The sequence below is a fragment of the Osmerus mordax genome, chromosome 4 (assembly GCF_038355195.1).
Source record: "Osmerus mordax isolate fOsmMor3 chromosome 4, fOsmMor3.pri, whole genome shotgun sequence".
Lineage (NCBI taxonomy): Eukaryota > Metazoa > Chordata > Actinopteri > Osmeriformes > Osmeridae > Osmerus > Osmerus mordax.
In genome coordinates, this window is record NC_090053.1 from 18,556,531 (window position 1) to 18,580,100 (window position 23,570).

Below are 23,570 nucleotides of genomic sequence, written 5' to 3' on the forward strand. Positions count from 1 at the left end.
TGGAAACAGCGTCTCACAAATGAGACCTTGCAGTTTGTGACGCGCAGGTATAGCTGTAAGGAAGATAATTTTGGCACTAGGCGTGGACCAAGGCGTATTCCAGATGCAAAATCTCATACGCTCCTAACTTGCGGACAGCCTACTGCGCTGTCAGTAGGCTGCTGAACAGTGACAAGAGAATTTGTCTGGATAAGAAGTCATGGCTACAGTATTTTAGTGGAATGGTTATTGTAGCCAAACCGTCCAAAATAATACACTCAATTCCAATCTCAAAGATGTGGGTAAAGAATTACGGGTATCCCCAAAATATGAAGATACTCTGCTATAATAATTAAACATTTTCTTATGACAAGAAAAGGTCGACACAATCCCCTGGCGTTGATATGTTTGTTATACTGTAATATCCTAAAAAAGATTTCATCACATCATATGCATTTGAGAGCTCAGTGAAAAGCCTATAGATAAATACACGATAGTAGCCTACTGGCCTCCTTATGTGCTGTTTTGGATTAGAGCACTGATCCAAGATTGGTCACTGCTGAGCAGAATGGGGTCACAGTCTATTTGGGTTAAATGGGAAATATCATAGCATTGCCACTAACCAATCATGTTTGTGAATGCTTTCAATGCCTGTCAGTGTGATGGTGGCAGTCCAGTGCAGCGTTTGAGAGAGCTGGCACAGTAAAGCCACACCATTGAATGGGAATGGAGGCTGCATTCAAACAATCACTATAGTTACAGTGTCCTATATATTTGGCATACTTTCGACAAATGATGGTAACACAGCAGTTATGTAACACTTTTTTAAGGTACTGATCATTTAACTCTGCCCTATCAACGGAACTTGTTTACTTGTTGCCACCACACCTGAAATTAAAATCCAACATACATTTCTAGATCTGACATAGAGATTCAGATGTCCTGTAGAGATAATCTCCTCCCCCATTCTAATTTTTAAAGGATATTTGTCATTAGTCTGAGATTATCGGTAAACTGTGTGGATGAGCGAGCAACTGTCACATGCTATATATTTGACTTCCATACTTTACATACTATACTATATACTATAATACATTGCAAAACATTTTTTTGTGTCTTTTGTAAATGTTCAAATATGTAAATCCAGTTGGAGTTTGAAATATGTGGAGCAAAATGTCCATTTAATACATTGGCATCTTAAAATGAGTATGCCAAAACGTTTCTATTCCTTAATTGTAGACTCAGTTTGAGGTGAGAGTGCTTTCAATAAACTACAAAAAGTCAGCCATGACCTTTTGATCTGATTAGATTCTGCTGTGTGTCTGCATCTCTGATGCCAGTACACTGCCATTTTTAAGTAGCTGAATGTAGCTAGTGTTCTTGCTCACCCACTCTTAATTGAACACTGACTCACTGCCAAACCTGGCTAATCATGTTTCACCTAATTGGCCAACAAGCATTTGAAGGCGCTTGTGGTGAATAGGGCCATGCCACACAAGAAACTGGTCAAATGGGCTTGGCTAGGAAGTATTTGTGAATAGTCCTGGCCTTGCTTTTCGAATGGTCAAACGACATGGCTACCCTGCCTGTCTACTTTTGTTCAAAGCACATGAATGGAAAATATATTTGATTTAACAACTTTTTGTCAAGTCATGGCAGTCATTACAAACTAAATGTATTAGTTGTCTGTAGCACCACCAAGTGGTTATCTTGTATATACTCTCTTTAAAGTTCATGTGATTCAGGACGTAGTTGTCATGTGACTTCAGTGCTCACATGATCTGTAAGCTCAGTTCTTTCCCATCCAGTTTTGTGCTTTGGAGAGATTTGCTTCAGTGTTTCTTCTTTTGTTATTACAATATCAAAAGTTAGCAAAGAAACAGCTTAATGTTTGAAATAGTTAGCATCTTTGTCAAGACATTTGCATCGCTGAGTAAAATTACCCCATGGGTTCAGTTGGGTAAATCAATATATAGTTCAAAAAGGGTGGAAGGCCCATCACTGACAAATAATGAATCCGGTTATGACATTAATTGAACTAGAAGCTTTAGACTGAATTCACATAATGTATTTATGAAATGCCCCACACATTTTTGTCTGAATTCTGTAATTCAGTCTACAACAACTTAATAACTTCATATTCAATTTCTCTGCAAGATTAGAAAAGAGATCAGATCAATATGGCTCCGAACCCCAGCCATATCCAAATCTGTGTCCTTGCCCAGAAGGTGGTAAGGGGATTCATCCGGCACCTGAGGGTAGTTCACATGGTCCGAAACAAGGATGAGGGGGTCTACTGTGCAGCTGGAGAGCAGGAAAAGTGCTCTGTAGTGGGGTGCAACGCCCACACGACTGGGCTGGACCACCATATGAACTCCTACACTAAACTGACTAGGGCCCTGAGGAGATGGCAGCTGAACAAGGATATGAAAAGGGTGACTCTGGAGAAGCTGCCTACCCTCAGGGCCTCCAAACCCCTAACCCAACCCCTAACCCAACCCCTAACCCAACCCCTAACCCAACCCCTAACCCAACCCCTAACCCAACCCCTAACCCAACCCATGGTTCAGATGGTCAAGGACTTTTATCTGCAGGTGGTGCAGAGGGAGACCATGGCGGAGTTTGAGGATGAGGATCTTCCAGAGCCCAATCTTTTACGCCAGCAGGAAGCGGGCAATGACTGCGAAGAGGATGGCTGCCACATGCTGGCAGCCCATGGTCAAGCTGTCAAAGAAAGTACAAGGGAGGAACGCTGCTCTCAGCCAGAGGGATGGCTGATTCAGACTCTGAGGAAGGACAAGCCAGCGTTGTACTCTGAGCTCAGAACCCTCCGGAAACTGTATGAAGTGCTCCAAAAGAAGTTCTGTCTCTCTTCCAGCATGGGAGGACAGCATGGGAAGCCTCGGCCGTCTTCCAAGAGGTCCCTTTCCTTTGCCTGGCTACGGTCTCCTCCTGACTCAAAGGGTGAGGCCACAGAGAAACACGTTTCAGAGGAACAGGCTGATGCTAATGGAAGATAGCTCTGTCAAAACTTTCATGGAGGCCAGTACCACTGCTGGCTCCACATCAACTTCAGCTGCCGCCTGCCCCCATAGGGCCCAAGGAGATCTTGCTGGAGTGTCTGGTCAAGGTCCTTGATTTTCTCTGGAAGGATTGCTTTTTTTTCCCCAATTCTCATTATTTCACTGCGGTTACAGTCATAGTAGGCAGTGTTATCGCATGGCAGACCTGGAACGTTTATTTCCTTATTCCTGATTTGTGTAAAACAAGAAGCTTCAGGAACTTACAATTTAATTTATGGACACACGACAACCTTCTATGTTATTTTTGTCAACATGCTGGTCAAGGATGCAGAGAACACCTTACCATAGAGGGGCACATTTACCACAAAAGTAATACTTTCCTACAGTAAACATGAAATAAACATACAATGGTTCCATGCTGGTTTGTTACCTCACAACCTGTTGCAATGTAGTCAACTAAAGGTTCCAAATCATCCCAAAGTAATTAAAAGTAGAATCTGGTCCACAGCTGAATTCTCAGGGACACAATTAATTGCAGTGGTGTAACCAGCTTGAAGGAGGTAACAGGTTACAGCTAATAAGACACCAAGAGTTTGGAGATCCTGATTGGTCAGAATTAAGACTCAAGTACAAAGCATGACTTTTTTTACATCCTTACATACACATTCCATTGTGTCAATATTGTGTTATTGTGGGGTTACAGGTAGGAATATAGAATAATAGAATTCTCGAATAAATTCAAAGCACAAAACAAGTTTCCAGGTTTTCATTACATTTTATTGTAAACATTATAAAATAACATGTGCTACAGCAGCTTTTTATATTTTAATTTACCATCCATTCACATTTATTCAAACAAAAGTAGAAAATGGCTTTTATGAGGGGAGAGTCTGATGAGACATCTGCTGCCCTCCTGAGGCTCCCAGTGGAACTGCACACATCTCCACACCTCAGGCTTGGTTTGCTGTTTTGGTTATTTTCAATTCAGTGGACTCGATAGGCAAACTGAGACTCAACTCACGAATTCAGAAGGGGTCTAGCAAATCAATTAAGCTTACCACATCCAATTTAGATCATTCCCACAGATTGGAACACAATTAACTGAACTCCAAGGTCTACATGACTAAAATCATAAAAGTTCAAACATGTCTTTGAGAGACTCAAAAATAAAGGATAAAACAGGACAATGGAAACTGCCTTGGATACTTTAGTTAAACAGCGTATAAACGTTCTAAGAATGGGAGAGAATGTCCTTGAGTTATTTGGATAAATATGTCATAATTGTTTCAAGTCCATTTCTGGCATGAGAAAAACAAAGGTTAAGTTTAAATTAAAACACATTTGAAAAACATATACTGTAATGCAGACATAAAATTGTGATTAATTTCTCTTCAACATATTGCTTATTGCAAAAGTTAGTTTGTTACCTATTTTATATCCAGCTAAACATGTCTTAAACAATTGGCCTTTGAATGCCAAGTCTTCTTCTATTTAAACATGTACAGCTGTTGGATTTCCTTCACAATAATATGACATTAAGCATGGAGTTGGTCAAACCAGACTTTTTGAAACTATTCAGACAAGTAGTTTAACTCCAGCTAAAGACAGTCCATCCCACTTAGATGCACAAAGACTTGATACGGCAATAGATTGAGTGCACAAATCAAATCAGAGCCTACCCAGTCAACAATCACCACTGAACCCTGAGCACAGGCTGCTCTGTTTTTGTCATCTTTGGAATGTGCTTTTTCCCTTATTCGGTTGGAAGTGTCAATAAAGAACCTAAATTCAAAATACGGAGCCAATGTGGAGCATGTGTTTTTAAGGCTGTCTGTCACCAAATAAGTCTGTTGTTGATTGATGGTTCAAATCATTAGTCTAAGTAATTCACTGTATTATTCCTGTACTTGTTTGACTTGATCCAATAAATCTGGTTAAAGGTGTCGTGTGACTTCTGTGTTTGTTTGAATTGCAAAAACCAAGACAAATCTGTTTCAGATTTCTGCCATTTGTGATTCAAGGTGCTCTCTTAGAGCAGATCCAAGCATAGTATGAGCGAGATTGTCCTCAATCTCTACCACGTGCATTGCAACATACTACAAATATGTATGCTAGATTTGTACATTTATTAGTTAAGTAGAACAACCTGTGTACACTTGCAGTCTTTATCTACATGTATAGAGTTCTCAAATACATTAAAACGCAACTTGACCATTTACAAAAAAATTCTCTCCTTTACCCAATACCTGTTTTCCTGACTATAAATACAGCAGGTCATGTATTGAAAGACAATTTATTAATTAGCTAGGCAAGCTTCTGCTAGATACATTGACAGCTTTTGATGAAGAACCAAGCCGTATGTGGGGATATCTCAGCTAGCCGACAAAAGGCATCTCCCACTATAGGTCCCCACTTGTGTTTCTAAAATAATAATAAGAATGAGGTAAATCCCTGTTGTATAAGTTAGTTAGCTACCACCCCCAAACAAAAATACCGCCGTTATGTTTATTTTTTTGGTTCTGTGACAAGCGTTAACAGTGGAGAAAGTCAGCATTGGAATGACTCTGTTCAGGTAGGCACAAGAACACACTTGCACAAAACTATTCCACAAACTAACACATACAAAGGCGCCCAGATCAGTGGGTGCATGTGCAGTGTTGATGTGGTGTTCTACCTCCCCTTTCTTTCCCCTGTCCCTTCCCTGTCCCTTGTCCCTTCTCCCATCCCCTACCAACACGGTGACCAATAACCCCGTCACCTTAAACTCAGGACTTCCTTTGTCGCACAGACTCAGAACTGCCGTTGAGTTTGCTTCGACCTGAAGCGGTTGCCGTGCTACCGTTGCCATGGGGGCGCTGTTCCCGCTCCCCAGTGACTTCCTGTTTGCGACGGCGGGTCTCTTTGTAACGGAGCGTGATGTCCCTGAGGGAGAAGAAGACTTTCAAGGTGGGGAAATACAGAGTTCAAAGCCAAGAGACACACACACAAACACTGTAGGATTGATAAGTGTGCCAAAAGACAAAAAGGAGAAAAAGTTAGCATTTTAAATTGTGTACAATTACACAGTATCCAGCACCATGATGCATGCTTCTGCGCCATGATGGAAACACTTTGTGGCAAAGGAAGAGTGTATGAATGTGTGCGTGTGTGGTGGCAATGGGGGTGGAGGGAGGGGTTGGTGCTTTGATTGATGCAGGTGATTAATTAGAGATACATCATGAAAAGACCCAAAACAATGATGGGTGGCTCTGGAGGTAGAGCCCACATTTTGATGGACTGTAGGGGTGACATGAGCTACATCTGTTCTCGTAATGTAACTGCTGTTGAGGGGGAAGAAGTCTCCCTCTGACAACGCAATACTGCAACCTGGAAAAAGACACACTTAGAAGTTCTCAGTCTGGCATAGCAGCTTCACACGATACGTTTGAGGTCGTTCCGCTTGAAGCCTAACATCGCTTCCATGATGTAGGAAAGAAGTGGCAGAGAAAGGTTCAACTCCTGTCCCACAGGATCAATATAGCCTCGTTTGTGTTTTTTAACCTGTAAATGTGTGCTTTTATTCAACGTTCCCAATCGATTCTTGCTACAAGGATGTCAAATGTACAATTTTCTATCATTGATGATGTGCTACAGCTGTCCAGATGAGATTCACACCCACCTAAATCCCAAAGCTATTGAGCCTCCACTGCAGAAAAATCACTTGACTTTCGTTTGATCATTTCTATTGCTCAGGTCTATGTTGACTGGGACAATATGATTTCGCAGAATGGATACAAGAGTCCTATACATTTCTAATATGAAGTCCAATTTCCCAAACGTTTCCACCAATCAGTAGTTCCATGACTGCCCATCCTGATGGTTTTAACACTAAACGGCCAGACACATTGGTGTGACACTACACAAAAATGATTGTATGACAATATAACTGTACTCTGAACTCTGAATCTGTTACATTTCCACCTAACAATTAGTAGCTGTCAAACTGCTGTGAACTCTTCACAAAACCTCTTCCTCGCAAACATAGGGTTCAACTCCATAGATCATAAAACAACTCGATTTGAATAATCACCCAGAGTATGGCTTGTGTGGAAATGGCATTAGAAACAAGAAAACGAAGCAGAAACTGGAAAAAGGCATGCATGAAACACGCCCCTGGTAAGTGCAACATGGATCCTTTTTTGTGAAGGGGATTCATTTGTTTTGGGGCAAAACAAGGACACGAGAAGTGATAGTCCAAGATGGCACTACAACGACAGAGCACTCACAATAGGAGGTTGGGGCAGGGCCCATGCTCCTACACCTACCTCACTGGACATGAACATTGCCGCTGAACACAAAGGAAGGGGTTTGCAAAACATGGGTGAGGGAGGGGAGAAAGTAGACAAGCTTTAACATGCAGGACGATACCTGTCCATGACTAGGAAGGGATGACTGCAGCTAAATAACAGCAGAATCAGCCATTAAATAAATAAACAACTAAATGGGATAGAGGAGGCATGGATGCACCTTTTATGAATGCAGATATGAATGGATTCATTTGACAGTGCCAATACTTACCGTATATTGACAGTTCAATTGTGAAAAACACATTTCATCTAATAGTTACGTAAAAACGAAACCTCCAAAAAATGCCAGGTGCAGATAACCAGATTCTGCAGTGGCAAGCGTTTCTGTTTCCGGACCACCTACTTAAAGTATTTTGGACTGTGTGTGTGTGTGTGTACAAGTCTTACCGGATGAAGAACCTCCACAGCGTCCAGGTGAGGATGAGGAGGATGCCCAGGAACCAGCACTGGGTGACGATGAAGGGAATGGGCATGGTGATGGTGTTCGGGTCGTATTTGACCACAATAAGGAACTCCGTCACGGTGATGGCTGCCACCAGCCAAGCCTGCTGGCCGAGCTTTTTGTGGAACTTCCTGAGGGCGAGAATAGAATATTAGGATGAATTGAATGGGCGGACAACTATGAAAACGCATTGACATGCACACAAAGCCTGTAGACATGCACACAATAACCAAACCCTACATTGGACAGTTCGGCGCACATGCAGTGTGGTACTCACGGGTCATCCATGAAGTCGTAGATCTCCCTCATGGCCACTCCCCCCACGTTGACGAAGAACACGAGCCGCAGCAAAACCAGGTAGTGCTCCGGGGGCATCCACAGCACAAACTTCAAGTAGAACGTGTTGAGTTCTGCCAGCAGGAACTGAACACAGATGGAGAGGAGGTACAAGGATTTTGTAATCCACAAGGCTGCCACTGGTTTTTAACAGAGCAGCGGCAAGTAATTAGGTACATGGAATAGAATGTCGGCGTGTATGTCAATCTGTCTTTTTGAACTCGGGAGTCCCAAAAGGATTGTCGACAACACAGGAAACCTTTTCATGCATTATGACAATGCCAGTCGTACACCCTTTGACCAATCCCACCGTGATTTTGCATGTGAACAGCTCTACCGCTACTTGATACAGGGATGTCCATGTTCCGCCACACCAACAGCCTTCTAGAGCTGACAGTGACTGAAACTGCTGTGAACACTTCATTTGCTGTGACAGACACCCAATGACAGATGACTAAGTTGTTATATATACATTTTCGACCATCATACCATTTGCTTACACTGAAATGGTCAAATTCAGGGCTTAACTCACCATAAAGATGATTCCCAGGACAGCCAGCCAGCGGCGGAGGTTGGAAGCTGGCTTCCACTCAAACTTCACCCAGCTGTAGGGCGTAAACTGGAAGGCTATACGTTTAATCTTCCCCCTAGTGAGCACCAAATTGTTTAGAAATTGTTACTCAGCATCCATCTTGAACATCGTAAACAGTAACGTATACATGCAACCTAATGTTCCATTTAGAACACGATGAAAGGCCATCTTGAATGAAGCCCTTGTATAAACATCTCATTCGGAGTAGATGAGCCTCCTCGTAAGGAATAGACGGTTGTAAGAACATAAGTTTATTGTATGCACCTTCCTGCCAAAGCAAATTCCTTGTCTGTGCAAACTTTCATGGCGAATAAATCCCATTCTGATTCTGATAATTTCCTTCCAGAAGACAAGAAACTAATACCCTACTTTGTAAATTAATCTACAGTTGTTTAAAATCTTCATAAATGATTGCCCTATCGAGATTATTTTCAGACATGTAGCAATCTTGTATAGCCACTGCCTGATTCGTAAACATGATCGAAGATTGCATCTTGTTAGGGGGTCAAATAGAACATTGACTGTAGTACTCTGTGGTCCATCGATGGGATTTCAGCAGCAGACATACTTGTATGTTGGTATATTCCACAGTCCTTGCCACTGGTATGGTTTCATGGAGAGCCAACCAAGGGTCTTCATTCCGCAGTAGATGCCGAGGCCATTGCACACTATCACATCCATTATCCACTGAGGGAAGGAGGAGAGACAGGATTTGAGAAGGATGGAACAAGAAGGAGAAAACAGGGGCAAGAAGAGACAGAGAGGGAAAGCAACATGAACTAGAGAGGGTACAATTTCTGGGGAAATTGTAGGGTGTGCTTGCTTGCGTCGGTTGCACAGGGGTCCGTTTTTGAATGACATTTTTACAACTGATATTTCAGTATATGATATATTTTTACAACTATAATTTTATATAAAAATGCATACTTATTATTTATAAAGATGACAGATTTAAAAGCATTTTTTTGCTGCTCATTTACATCTGAAAATACGAGTGAAGTGTAGAATGAAATAGATGTCTTCTCATTTCCCCTGCAAGAGGCAGCCTCATCGTTGAAACAAAACGAATAAATTTGGCAGACCGGTGTAAAAATTTACCTAATCTCTATGATTTAAACGTCATTTTAAGTTTTTCCCTTCTCATGATATTTTCAGGCATTTAGCCTACTCATTGCATTCATTCATTAATAAAGAACCCCCTTTGAAGATTATTCTACGACGTTACCCGGCAGTAGAAGATGGAATCGCGATTCAAACAGTACCATCTGCTAACTGAAAATATGCCCCCCAAAACGTAAATAAGCTTGACATTTATTTAGTGGAAAATCGCTCATTCATAAAAAGCTCACTGGTAGCGATCATTGTCAGTAACAACGCAAAATGCGATATAGCCCTGTGTGGAGAAGCTGCCCCGGTAAATTGTACTACTACGGTACAGTACTAGACTACTGCTGTGTTCGTCTTGGTAGCGATTGCGTTGGTTGAATTGGATTTAACGTTTCGTTGTACGGTTTAAGCTGAAATTAATTATTTTCATGAACAGATTGACAACGTTTAGGCTGTGGCAATGAAGTTCAGGTTAGTAGTTAGATAGACTTTTGATTTAAGTAAAGGGGAGTGCCGAACATGTTCTGTCGCTGTTTGACTTCCTAAACAGCTGTGTACTGTAGTGTAGATGTTTTTGTAGTGTGTCTCGCGTAAGCTACAGCGTTGCAGTGAGCTACACTGGTTTGAAACCACAGGTAATGGTAATTTCACCAACAAATCGTTTACTAATGTCAGAATAAATCCTACAACGAAAATGTATATGTGAGGAATGTTTATTTTAACGATTGAAAACAGATAACGCTACATCATAGACCACTGTAGTATGTGTTGCCCGGGCAACACAGGCTAATGTCATGATGCTAATACTTCAGTGAAATAGTAGACTACTGTTTCCGAAAGTAGATGTACTTCCTTAATAATGTCAGCTTATACTGTACATTACACATCACAATTGTGTGTCATATCACAAAGTAAAATGAGTAAATAGTTATCACCCTGGCCTCTTTGCTTGTGGCGTTTCTGCAGCTGCCTTGCAGTAAAGCTATAGTTAGCCTAGCTATCCCCCAAGTTAACAGATGCGAAACGAATGTTCTGCCAAAGGTAGTCACGCGTGTTTTCGTGACGTTAGTGACGTAGTGACGTTAGTAACGTCAGTGACTGTGGCTAGCAAATTAGCCACCGTTAGCTTCACTTTTCGCCACAAAAACTTAACTTCAGCCTAAACCATGCAACGGAACGTAAATTCCAATAGAAGCAACTCAATCGCTACCAAGACGAAACTTTTGACACCTACGTTGTCTATGTAGGCCAAATATTGACTGAGTTTTAGGGGGGCAAAAAGAATAAAAATAATAATAATAATATATATGTGAGAGAACAAAGGTTGTGCCCTTGCCGAAGGCAAAGCACACCCAATTATCAATTAGGGACGAGAGTAAAGCGACATAAACGCAGTATTAAAAAAATATATAACCATAATATTAGACATTCTTTTTATGAACATCCACTCCGAGAAAGAGACTTTAATCTGACATCACATTTCTTTTCCTTAGCAATTTGAATCGTTTAGAAATCAACACATCCATAATACCTAACCAAATTAAATGTTCTTTACCAAGATAAAGATCAAATGGAATGTAAACACCCAAACCTAAATACTAGAATAATTCAAGAGCAACATCCTCAGTAAGATGTCACGGTGAGTGTTTGGTACTTACATGATCCCACCAGCACTCTGAGAAGTTGGGCAACTGGTGCTCCAAGCTGTATTCTAGGAACTCAAACATGACACTGATGATCATGCACATCCACCAGTCTCGGATCATCAGCGTCTGAAGAGGGAGATGGAAGGATTCAGACCCATCATTCCTTTCCTTCTCTACTACAGGTAACTGCTAGTCTGATAGTATTATGCATAGATCATTTGGATGAAGTCATTATTTACAAATAGCTATGGTACGGTACACTGTCTGGCAATACAGTGCAGCCTAAACTCAATGCAAACCTACCGTGCCACGAAATAAGCTAGATACCTGTGGAGATTTGCACACATAAACTCACCTTTATATACCAGCCGAGGAAGTGAGCAGGTACGAAGCCGTCCAACTTGTCCTGTTCAAAGAAAGGTGTTATTTTACCCTGGTAAAATAGGGTGAAGGGGACAGGGAGTGGTTCTCTTATTTCATACTAATTACACACTGGACTCACACTAGCAGTGACAAGCGACCGGACGCCATTCCTTTCAATGGTCGCTGGGCTACATTGAGCGACATGGCAAGACAAGTCTCCTAGCGACAAAGTTCAACTTTATGCAAATGAGCAGTGACACGGTCAAGTGACGGCCAGAGAGCAGATGTGTTCCTATTTTTTGGCTGTGAAACGTTTTCTTTGGCTGTGAAACGTTTTCTTAAACTTTGGATCCTATTAGCATTTGTGTTCCCATGGCCGACATGGAGGAGAAACGCTGTTGTCTTGGTGCATGGATAGTTGCATGGATAGTTGCATGGATAGGTGCATGGATAGTGATTGCGAATGCTACACTGCAGTCCATGCTGAAACGATAATGCTTGAAGCAAGATCACATTGTTCATGACAATATAAAATCCCTCAAAAAAGAAATATTCAGCAGCAAGAATACAATCCCACAACTGCACAAATAATATATCTTAGACTAAATAAATAAAACAAAGATAAGACATTAGTATATCATTTTAGGGGGTGAAATGGTCGAATATCATACATCATTGTAGCCCACTTCCTCAAATCTACGTTAGCAAAGCCCACAAAGTGGTTGCAAGCTAGGGAGCGTACGACAGTCACTGCTGGTGTAAGCACAGGGGACCATAATACATGAACAATGTTCAAATCCCGACATAAACAAAACCTTTGCCCGAGAAACAGAGGGCCTAAAAAATCTTTTTGATTAACCTGCAGTTTTCAAGAGGATAAAAAGCAGGAGGACAGACAACTATAAAGACTCAGTCATAACAAAGTCTTTTTATAGCTAAATAGGCTAAAATCTGGAGCAGGATTGTTGTTGAAGTTGTAGGCACTCAAGGCCACACAGCCCCCTCAGTTGAGACTCCGACACCAAACTCGGCCACATTCTCCCATGAGGAAGCCTGCTATGGGTGAAGTATTTTAAGTCAGACCTACGAAGCCATTTTAGGCCCTAAGCACATCCCACAGATGCTGGGGAGACAGCAGTGACTATAGACAGAGATATTGGGGGAGACTGGAGGATTGAGAAAGGAGGACATTCTGCCAGTCTGACCTAGCACGATTATGGATGCCCGTTCTGATCATTTGCTTTTTATATTGAGACCAGACATACAGTAGGTTTCATCAAAAGTTAGCCGTTGTAACTTACTAATAAAACATGTTGATGGACCCAATTAGGAATGCATGGTACTAGACAAACATTTCCAAAAGCCATCACAATTACAAAACTAGTTTAAGCAATGGAATTCTTTAGGACCATATTCATGCTTTATTGGAAAGTACAGTTCAAGGTAGTCAGTAAAGGCAGGGCAGAGAGAGATGGGTAGTGTAATGTAAAAATGCCACAAAGGGCCTGGTACAGATTCGAACCTCAGCCAGGGTGCGAATTACGGGGGGGTCTGACCCCCCTAATTAAGACTTGGACCCTCCCAAAAGAGGTAAAAACAACAGGTCGGGCGGTTGATACATGCCCTGGAGAAGAAGTTGACCCACCCGATTGCCCTTGTATAATTCGCACTCAGACCTCAGCCCATGTGATTGTGAGTCACCAGGGAACCCCACGATATTGTAGTTTAATCAATTACAATATTTAAGGTCTATGAATTAAATTGCCATCCCTCTAAATTGAATGCATTCAATGAATCTATTGAATTCATTAAATAGATTTAGTATTCACTGAATCTATTCAACACAGAAAACAGCACAGCAAGGATGCTCATTATTGATGCACTTGAATTAATCCCATCAATCCAACATGGCTTTAGAGTTGACTTCACAAGTTGCTCCCTAGTTGTCTTTATAGGATTAAGAAGGTTTTCAAGGGAAGACAGCTACTCTAACTGATATCTTACATAGCATGTGTTAAAAAGAGACTTGTGACAGCACCTACCCAGACATTGTGGAAGGGGTCGGTAGTGTTCCCAGGGTCATAGAGGAGACAGTTCCCACCATAGGCCCTTTCTGGAAGGGCTACGCCAAGTTTAGGGTCGATGTACTTCATGAACTGACGACCATCGTGTAGAGTCTGACAGAAACACACACACATACAAACAAATTATAGAGCAGTTCTTTTCTCTGCAAAGTATTTCTTGAATAGCAGTGTCTGTATGACTTTTTAATCCTAAACATACACTGTCAAGAGAAAAAAGTTCACTTAATAAGTCAGTTTCATTGATGAGTCGTGTTCTAAAATGGATGTTCTAGACGTGCTTCTGTCACACCGGTGTGACGCTATGCGTGAAAGGGTTAAGAAGCTAATAATAATATTTTTGTCCAGCTAACTGCTGTCGGAGATTGAATTATTTAACATCGGCATAAGTTAATCCAAATTGGTAGATCAAGTCTTCCTTTATATTACTATATTAATATCTTACATTATAATATCCATTATCATCACATTCATTTATTTATTAAATATTCTTTACTCAAAGTGTGATCCCCACATTCTGTGATGCTATTCTAAAAGGTTACACAGACCTGGAACAGAATGAAGATAAGGAAAAGCTCATAGACAACGGTGACACACAGCCAGAATCGCCAGTATGCTGAAAAGAAAGACAGAAAAATTAGGACAGGAGTGACAGACAGATAAAACCAAGATTCACATTTTAGCTAGGGCTGCAACAACAAATTGATGAAATCTATAAAATGTGATAAAAATAATAAGTAATAAATGTAATGATCGATTAGTAGCAGCTCTGTAACACTGCTAAATCACTGTATTATATATATATATATATTTTAAGACTTGAAACATGGCGGACAAAACTGTTCAATCAAATCTTTAATAGTATGGGAGTACTTCCCATTACTCAAATTTGAATAAACTGTGTGTCAGCACCATGACAACAGGAGAACACCAAAAACAGATTTGAGCCAAGTATGAAATATACTCAACAGCAGGGCAAGATACTACAACAGATGCATGTGAGTTAATTAGTGATGGATGGTGAGAAAGAGAGAGTGAGAGTGAGTATGGAGGTAAATAATTACTACAGAAACAGAGGCCTGTTGTTAAAGCTATTTGTGTTGTGTCTTTTATTAATAATTTATTAATATGAAAAAAGCTCAGGTCCAACATGTCAAATAATACCTGTTTATCGTGCACTGTAGTAAAAAAAAAAAAAAAAAAAAAGATTTTCTGCTATGTCTTAGTATTGCCAATTTGGAATAACATTTAGTGTTTTTAATTAATCCAAGCAATGTTTACATAAATTGATCAGTGAATTATTCATTTGATTAATTGAGTATATAAATAGTTGTACTTATGCTGTGAACTACAGAACCAGAGTTCTCAAATAAGCAGGAATGAAGTCAACAATCACACATGCTGTATATTAAATCCATGTCAGGACCCAAGGATGTGTGGTGGCATGGTTAAAGTTTGTTTTATTTATTTTTATTAAGAGTTTTATACTGTCCGCTTCGGCATGACTCTAGCAAAGCAGTTAATTGTATGATCTTCAGTTGGGTAGGGTCTGGATCAGGGTCTGGATCAGGGTCGGACTGGCCGTCGTGAGAGTCCGAACGGACGGTCAAACGGCCGCTGCATAATGCAAAGTATATATAATAATAATAATAATAATACATGGTCGTGGGCCGGTCTGCGTTTCAAAGTCCCGGGCCGTTTTTCAGTCCCAGTCCAGACCTGGTCTGGATCCTTTACTACACGGGATGAACACAACACACAACACATTTTGTGATATTGATAAACAGCCACTAGAGTGAGCTGCTGCACAAAATGTCTGCTCATCTGCTGGGCTCTTTAGCTTGACCAACTGGATCAACTACACAGATTCAAAGTGTTTCGATCCAGTGAAATTTCCACTTGTGCTAATGAGGTTGCTTATACTGTCATGCTAAGATAAGTCCATCTCACAAGGTTAGGGTTGGTAACCCCCACAGGAAATAAGTGACCAGTAGGTCCAAAGTTATCTTGTGGGATTTTAATCCGACTTGACTAAATCGTTTAAACTCACATATTGCAATAAACATAAGGTGGCATAACACACACACAGGAAAGCTACAATTGTTAAGGTATAGTTTTAATACCAAAAATACAATTACTGGATTTAAATTAAAAGGGCTCAATATTTAATATGCTAATAATAAAAAGCTGCACAATTACATGCCAACAAATTAAGACTTTTCAGTACTCATTACTAATATGCTTAACAGACACCAACAGAAATGATTCTGTACATATACAATTTTTTGTTTTGATTTGTTCAGTAATTGGTAATATTAGAACTAATAAAAGTGCTTATCTGGATTTGTCTACATTAATTAAACCTGTGTTTCTTGAATGAGCAAAGAGGAGAGAGCCAGAATCAGATTGGCAGGTTTAAGTCGTCAGAAAGCATGTTTTTCTGTTAACACACTGTAATGATCCAGAGGTCTTGTACCAAGGTTGCGCAATTATGTCAATTTGTTTGTTACAAATGCCTCTACGCTTCAGACACTCCTTCTGAAACTCCCAGAACTGGCTTTGACTTCTGTTGCAAAATGTGTGGAGGTTACCCCAAATGTACCCAAGGTGACATGGGAAATGGAAAATGCCCGGTGTTATTGCTTTTTGTGTTAGCATTGCAAGTTTAGCGTTACTGAGATATAGGCCTAGACCTTGGTGAGAATATACACACTGTATGAACAAAAGTACACTGGAACACACCTCTTAAATCACTGAAATCTGGTGTTTCCTTCAGTCCCATTGCCATGGGTGAATTAAATCAAGCACCTAGCCATGCAGTTTGCCTTTACAAACATTTGTGAAAGAAGGGGTATTTTTAAAGAGCTCAATGATTAAGAGCAGGGACAGAATGCCACCATTGCAACAAGTCAGTTTGAGACATTTTGTATATTCTATGATCACCTGTAAGTGGTATTGTTGCAAAGTGGAAACGTTTAAGAACCACAGCAACCACGTTAAGTTACAGCTTGGGGTCGCCGAGATCTGAGGCTTAAGTTGCCAACGCTCTGCTTAATCAATAACTGCAGAGTTCCAAACCTCCTTTGGCCTCAACATCAGCACAAACACTGTGCCAAGCAGCTGCACACAAGCCTTACATCACCAAACACTGTACCAAAGAGCTGCACACAAGCCTTACATCACCAAACACTGTGCCAAGCAGCTGCACACAAGCCTTACATCACCAAACACTGTACCAAAGAGCTGCACACAAGCCTTACATCACCAAACACTGTGCCAAGCAGCTGCACACAAGCCTTACATCACCAAACACTGTACCAAAGAGCTGCACACAAGCCTTACATCACCAAACACTGTGCCAAGCAGCTGCACACAAGCCTTACATCACCAAACACTGTGCCAAGCAGCTGCACACAAGCCTTACATCACCAAACACTGTGCCAAGCAGCTGCACACAAGCCTTACATCACCAAACACTGTGCCAAGCAGCTGAACACAAGCCTTACATCACCAAACACTGTGCCAAGCACAATGCCAAGCGTTGGAAAGAGTTCACTGTGTCAATTAACACAGTGCATTACATGTGCATTTCATAGGGCCCATAACACCAATCATCAATGCCTCACCTTAGCTGGAACATTAACCACAATCATTGGACTGAGAGAAGCAAGTCAGTCTCTCCACTAAATCAAGTTAAAAGTACAAAGGAAGTCAAAAGAAATGGAGATGCCTATTTAATTATAGACCTTTACTCAACTTTTTGGGGCTTGCCTCAATGAACGCTGCTGGATTAGTTAAATGTCTAGTATTTTTAGGTCTTTAGTTCCCATATTCCCACATTACCTGGAAAGATTTGGTAGACCATTTAATTAACATCGTATTTTGCTGGCGTAGTTGTCTTACCTGGATGTGGTCTGGTAAATGGGCCATCTTTGGCTTGTGTAACACCAAAGCAGAGAAACACCAAGATGCTTGCGACAATCCCTCTGGAAGAGCGCATGCAAAAAAAACAGGTTACATTTACAAGGACAAATAGAGGGAGCGGTATTGGTATTCGAGATAAACAAGTAAGACATGAAAGGCCGCAGGAATTTATTGTTAAATATAACTGACTGTGCATTTCATCCATAGAATTATATATTATTATTTTTACTCTACAGGTCAAATCAATGATACTATAATTACTAGGTGCAACCAATGGGCAACTTTGAAGTAAAACTTGTCAGGATACTATAGGAATGAAAGCAAGGGAGGTGGACTTTGTTATGGTTATGTCAAAACATTCATTAACAAAGCCCTAACCTGCTGGCTGGACTCCGAGACCATACAGTCTATGGAATTGATATAACTAGTGGACATGATGCAGTCATGATAATGATGTTGGTGAGACACACAGGGCTGGGCGGTGTGGCCTAGAATGTATATCACGGTATAATATGAAGCCTGGACAGTGACTGTATATATATCACAATATATTCATTTTTCTCAACATTTCTAGTTCATTCGTTTCAATAGAATGCAATCCGCATCGCTGGGGCTAATCTACTGTATCGGCTGTATTTTTGACGTTTAAGGCTCTGAAAACATCTGAAGTAGTGTAATATATTTATAGATAGGGAACAGTTCCTGTGATGCTGTTGGTCTGTTAACTGTTACTGTTGTTTAATGGCAGTAACAATTTATCAATTTTTTATTGCCTGTTGTTGTGTACATAAATTAACACAAAGGTGAAATGTTGAAATGTACGTGATTTGAATTTTCGTTTGGATGTTTACGTAGGGTAACTATGACCCTGAAAGGAAACATTTCTAGCTTTAGCCTTAAGCCTGGCAAGCTGGGCTGACCACAACAAATCCTGTTAATGACTGGAAGACAGCCTTGCCCACCCCCACACGTTAGTCACCACACTGGCTATTCCTGTTCTGCCCTATATTTGAGTGCACACACAGACTTCCTGTCTTGGGGAATATGCCACCTACGTTCTCTGCTTACAGGGGATAATATTAACTTTTGTCTGCATGTCTTGGGCAATAATAAAAGTGCTTTGCATACTACATTCTAGAAAAATGTGCAATAGCTTTAAGGACTGCTGACAAGCTAGTGTTCCAATACCTAGAATAGGAATAAGACAGTTAAAGTGACTGCAGTTCACAATTTCAGTTTGAAAACTAAATAAAATTAACCAAAGTTAAAAGCATTAGTAGAAAGTTCAGTATAAGTCTATGCTGATCCAACACAGAATACTTTTGCTTTTCTAAACAACCCTTCATGGTGATCTTGATTTAATAAGGTTCAAAATATGAATTAGTCAGAAATCGGAGAAACATGCAAGTAACAAGGCATAATACAGGTATTTTCCCTATACTAACCTTTAGGGTGAATGCTGGCTTCTTTAATCATTTGTCTTTAACTTTCATTCACTGGAACTGTTTCTTATTCCCTGAATGACAAAAACCTGGCTAATTGTTTTTCTATGTTATGTAAGTCTACTTCTTAGCTTTATAGAATATTTACCATGTAACATCTAACCAGCATTTAATGATACTGGTGCAGTGCCCATGCTACAGCACATAGTTAGGATGTTGGTTTGTTGATTCGGTGACACACAGATCCACACACACAGATTAGTGTAATTATGGTATTAAAGTACAGTGCCCATGCCCGTGATGCAGCCAGTTATTAAGATGTCGGTTACAACGGATTTGTTGTTGGCTTAATTTGAGTTTTTGCTCATTTGATTCCTGGGAGGTGGAGTCCGGTGGCCTTTTCTACTTTTCGCTTATAGCAACCTTTTACAGGGTCTGCTTGTCATTAATTAGTTTTTTAATAGATGTGTGTTGCTGATACGCAAACCGCACCTACCGCATTTCAACACCATTCAATGTCCAAGTGAATGTTTGGATGACCAGACCGCAACTGTACCCGTGTTAATATTGAGCAGCATTTTCAAAATGACAAGCTGAAACTAAGGAGGATGCCAAATGGGTGAGCGGTTCACGTTGCGAGATCCGTGTCTACATTCCTTGGTGCAACATGGTCATATTTGTTAGCCTATTTATTTTTCACAAATGGGAAAATCTATTCGAACAACACAACTTTTGTCACTGCATATCCTTGGATCATGCCACAAAAACTTTGAAAACATAGACACAGAGACAGATAGAGATTCCTGGCATTGTAGTATGATTGTGTCAGCATCCCTAATGACACAGCATGAACCTCCACACAGTAATGAGAGTTATATTAATGGTAATGACAGTGAGTCATAAGGGCTGGTGCGCTCCAATACAGTACATGGCTAGTCTGCCCAAAACAAGAATGAAGCAGTGTTAAGACACTGTGACAGGAAGAGAAAATGGCTGACCTTTTAGTGTTGTATGCAGTGTCCTGCGGTGTCTCCTCCAAAAGCGTAACATAGACCAGTGCGCAAGTGAGAATGAACAGAACGGTAACAGTGTGTGCTCTCCTGCAATGACACAGAAATAGAGAACAGCAATCAAATGACCGGTCACACAGTAAGAAACAAATGTACCCTTGGTGACATCACCAAAGTTGCAATGTTGTGACACAGTCGTTTTGACAGGACAATTGTAATTGATATGGACATACTTTCCTTGGTGGGGGAATATATGCACCATCGAGACAGAGGTATACACAGATGCAATTTCATATTATCACTCATGTTTAATGGTAGAAATACTTCTATTTTACATTTGTTTCAAATGGAATACTATGTTTTTCATTACAAATGATTACATCATTTTATCAATTTGAGTGAAAAGTTTCATCTTTGAAAGTTTTACAAGAATTTCAGAATTTGTTAATATGTCGTATGTGCCTTTGTCCCAACAATAATGAGTATGCCATCGAGCTGGTATGGGTGGACTCCACAAGTTTGTGCAAAACCTAATGATTGATCCCAGCATGGTTTGACAATGTTCCAAAGAGCTTCTTGTGATGTCACAAAAAGCTTGGCTCTCAGTCTTCAATTCCCCCATTAAATGTCCAATGTGGTCTCAGACATTCAGGCCCTATTGTATGTTAGCACTACATATTAAGTAATAAGGCTTCTGGTCTACTTTCTAGACAAGTGATACATGTAGAATTGAACGACAGTTTTATAAGGTCAATAGATTTTGTTGAATTGAGTCTAACTTTATATAAGACAACATCAGTGTCTCAATACCGCAGAGACCACTGCTATTCCAGAGCTCATTAACTACTCCAGATTTTGGCCACTCTGTCTTTGTCCAATGTTTATATTTATCCATAAAATACATGTTCCCTAGATGTGCCACTCAGTAGCAGTTATGCATCATAATTGCACATCATTAACCCATTAGAATTGTAAATGGGTAAGCGTTAACGAGAGGGTGTGCGAGAAACATGAAAAAGAATGTTCAGGATTAGAATCATGGGAGGGAAGGAGGAAAAATATATAAAAATGAAGGAAAAGTGAGGACAGACTGCAAGGCCAAACTCAGCATTCAGCTATGTGGTCTGGCTTAACTGGTCAAGAGAGGCAGCTTATGTAGAATAACACAAGAGACGGTGTTGTTGGCAGCCAAGAGCCGACAGAGGAGGACCTGGTCCACTGCCACCACTGGCCAACAGTGATTGCGACTGAGTCATTGTGAGGGCATGTGGCTGTGTTTTCATTCCTCCCTGTCTCACTTGTTTTTTAACCTGTTGGGCAGGAGCCAGGGGAGTGCCACTGGAACCACTCCTGCCTGACAACAAGAAGAATCACTTGGGAGAGAACACCACCCTAAGAAAACCCAAAGAGAGGTAAAACCACTCTGACTATTCTTCTTCAGTGCTACCTACCTAATTACCACAGCCGAGACATCAACCTTTATAGAAACGGCAGTATCAGCATTAAAATACCTCCCTAAGATTTTCATTTTCTAAGGCACTGAGAAACTTTTGGTAACAAATGTTCATTGAATGTTTATCTAATCAATATGCAAGAGTCTAGTAGTCCAAACTTTAAACCAACCTGGGTGTGTCAATAGGAGACATTGATTACTTTTGGAAACATTCATGAGATGAACTATTTGTCAACTGCAATTTGAAAATTAAGTAAATATAGAAATAAACATCCAAATGTATAACTGCATTCCTTTACTATTCACTTTGACTATAGTAATGTCTTTCTGTAGGCTATTTCTTAGAATTCCTATTTTTGACTTAAAGTAGCCTACACTGCTTGGTCCACACACACACATTCTGGCAAGGTGTCACAAGATCTTATTGAAAGAGCTCCTAAGTCACATCAGAAACAATGTCACCCATCGAGTATGGTCCTATGCTCCACCCTGATAAATGTAGTAGCACATTTATGACTTAAAGTATTCTTTATAGATTTACATAGGCCGCTAGGGATTTTCAAAAGGAGTAGTGCAAAAGGATTTCGATGTACCTGTACTTGTTACAAATCGCAAATTAACTTTAAACTTGATCATGGGAGGAGACATTAGCCTGTCAACAAGTCATGGGTCTTCCAAATAGCTAGTGATTAGCTGAATGAGTAGAAACTCTACATGTAATGTAAAGAGAAATAATCCAAAATACAACATCACGAAAGAAAACTCACCAGAAAAATGTATTGGTTCCATCGTCAAACACTTCACATTCTGTGGTCCGTCTGGAAAGGCTTTCCCGGGAGATCTGTTTGCCAGACTTTGATTTAGTCGGCGTGGACGGTCCAGGTGTGTGGCCTTGAGAACTGCCAGATACCGGCGTATCGGCTGACCCATTGTGGACCTGATCATCCGCGGCAGTGCTGGATTTGCCAGTAAGCGGGGCCATGCCGCTCCTCTTCAACTCGGGCTTGGTCATTCTGTTTACCGACTGGCTCGGTATTAAAATGCTCGACTATAATCTGACGTTATTCTTGTCTTCTTATACTGCGTGTAATCCACCCTGGCCTGTGACTGTTAGCATCCACGACAGATTCAGACAGAAAATACAAAACAGACTTTAGACCGACCAAATGAGCTAGTTATCAGGGTTGGTGTTTTAGTCACATGCCTCGTGCGGGTCTTGCCACCCACCTCAGTGAGATGGCTATGCACAAACACATCAACTAAATTGCAAAAACCTGCAAAATCCAGTAATGTTACTGGATTATTTATTGTTTCAAGTAACGACATCTACTCTGTCTAGCACTGGCAACCTTCGTGTACAGATTAGCTGTTCATATTCACCAGTTCAGTTGACCTTGTAAAGCAGTCGGTCTACCTTGTTTAACATGTAAAATCAACACCTATAATGTCAATGTAATAGCCATCTACAATGCTTTACAAATGTCTCATTTAGATAACTATGTAGTCAGCAAGTATCTTAAGCAAAAGATTGTGCATCCGTTTCCACAAATGAACGTTGCCAGCCATGTTAAGATATCCAAAACAAAAATAAAACTTACCAATTGTGTTCAATCAGCCATCACATTCCAGTAAAGCGCATGATTAGCTAAACCAAATCTGACATATAACTGTCAAAATGTATTTTCGCTATTCTACATTACTGGTAACATGCATTCAAGAAACCACAACACAGCAATGATAGCAGATGACTGACTGACAAACAGCTCGCTGTCTGGTATATGAGTACCTAGCTCACCAGCTAACTGCCCGGCTATCGCGGCATTATA

General features: G+C 40.6%; 1 protein-coding gene across 1 annotated transcript; it reads right to left on the reverse strand.

Annotated features, from left to right (window-relative positions):
* Window positions 1–3,763: 3,763 nt before the first annotated feature.
* Window positions 3,764–23,570, reverse strand: ptdss2 (phosphatidylserine synthase 2). Its single transcript, XM_067235435.1, has 13 exons — window positions 23,343–23,570; window positions 22,512–22,851; window positions 20,280–20,381; window positions 17,819–17,901; window positions 14,464–14,531; window positions 13,877–14,011; window positions 11,827–11,877; window positions 11,484–11,597; window positions 9,287–9,405; window positions 8,659–8,773; window positions 8,068–8,213; window positions 7,736–7,921; window positions 3,764–5,924 (listed from the first exon to the last, which is right to left on the reverse strand). Exons 2-13 carry the CDS (start codon window positions 22,754–22,756, stop codon window positions 5,768–5,770), a joined length of 1,521 nt encoding a protein of 506 aa, XP_067091536.1. The 5' UTR covers window positions 22,757–22,851; window positions 23,343–23,570; the 3' UTR covers window positions 3,764–5,767.

What these genes read in the sequence shown, in the direction of transcription:
- ptdss2 (XM_067235435.1), bottom strand. Translation starts at nt 22,756, where the DNA reads ATGACCAAGCCCGAGTTGAAGAGGAGCGGCATGGCCCCGCTTACTGGC. An exon ending in GGAACCAATACATTTTTCTG is followed by an intron (nt 20,382 to 22,511) that starts GTGAGTTTTCTT and finishes GTGTCATTGCAG; the next exon opens with GAGAGCACACACTGTTACCG. An exon ending in TACGACTTCATGGATGACCC is followed by an intron (nt 7,922 to 8,067) that starts GTGAGTACCACA and finishes TCTCGCCCTCAG; the next exon opens with GAAGTTCCACAAAAAGCTCG.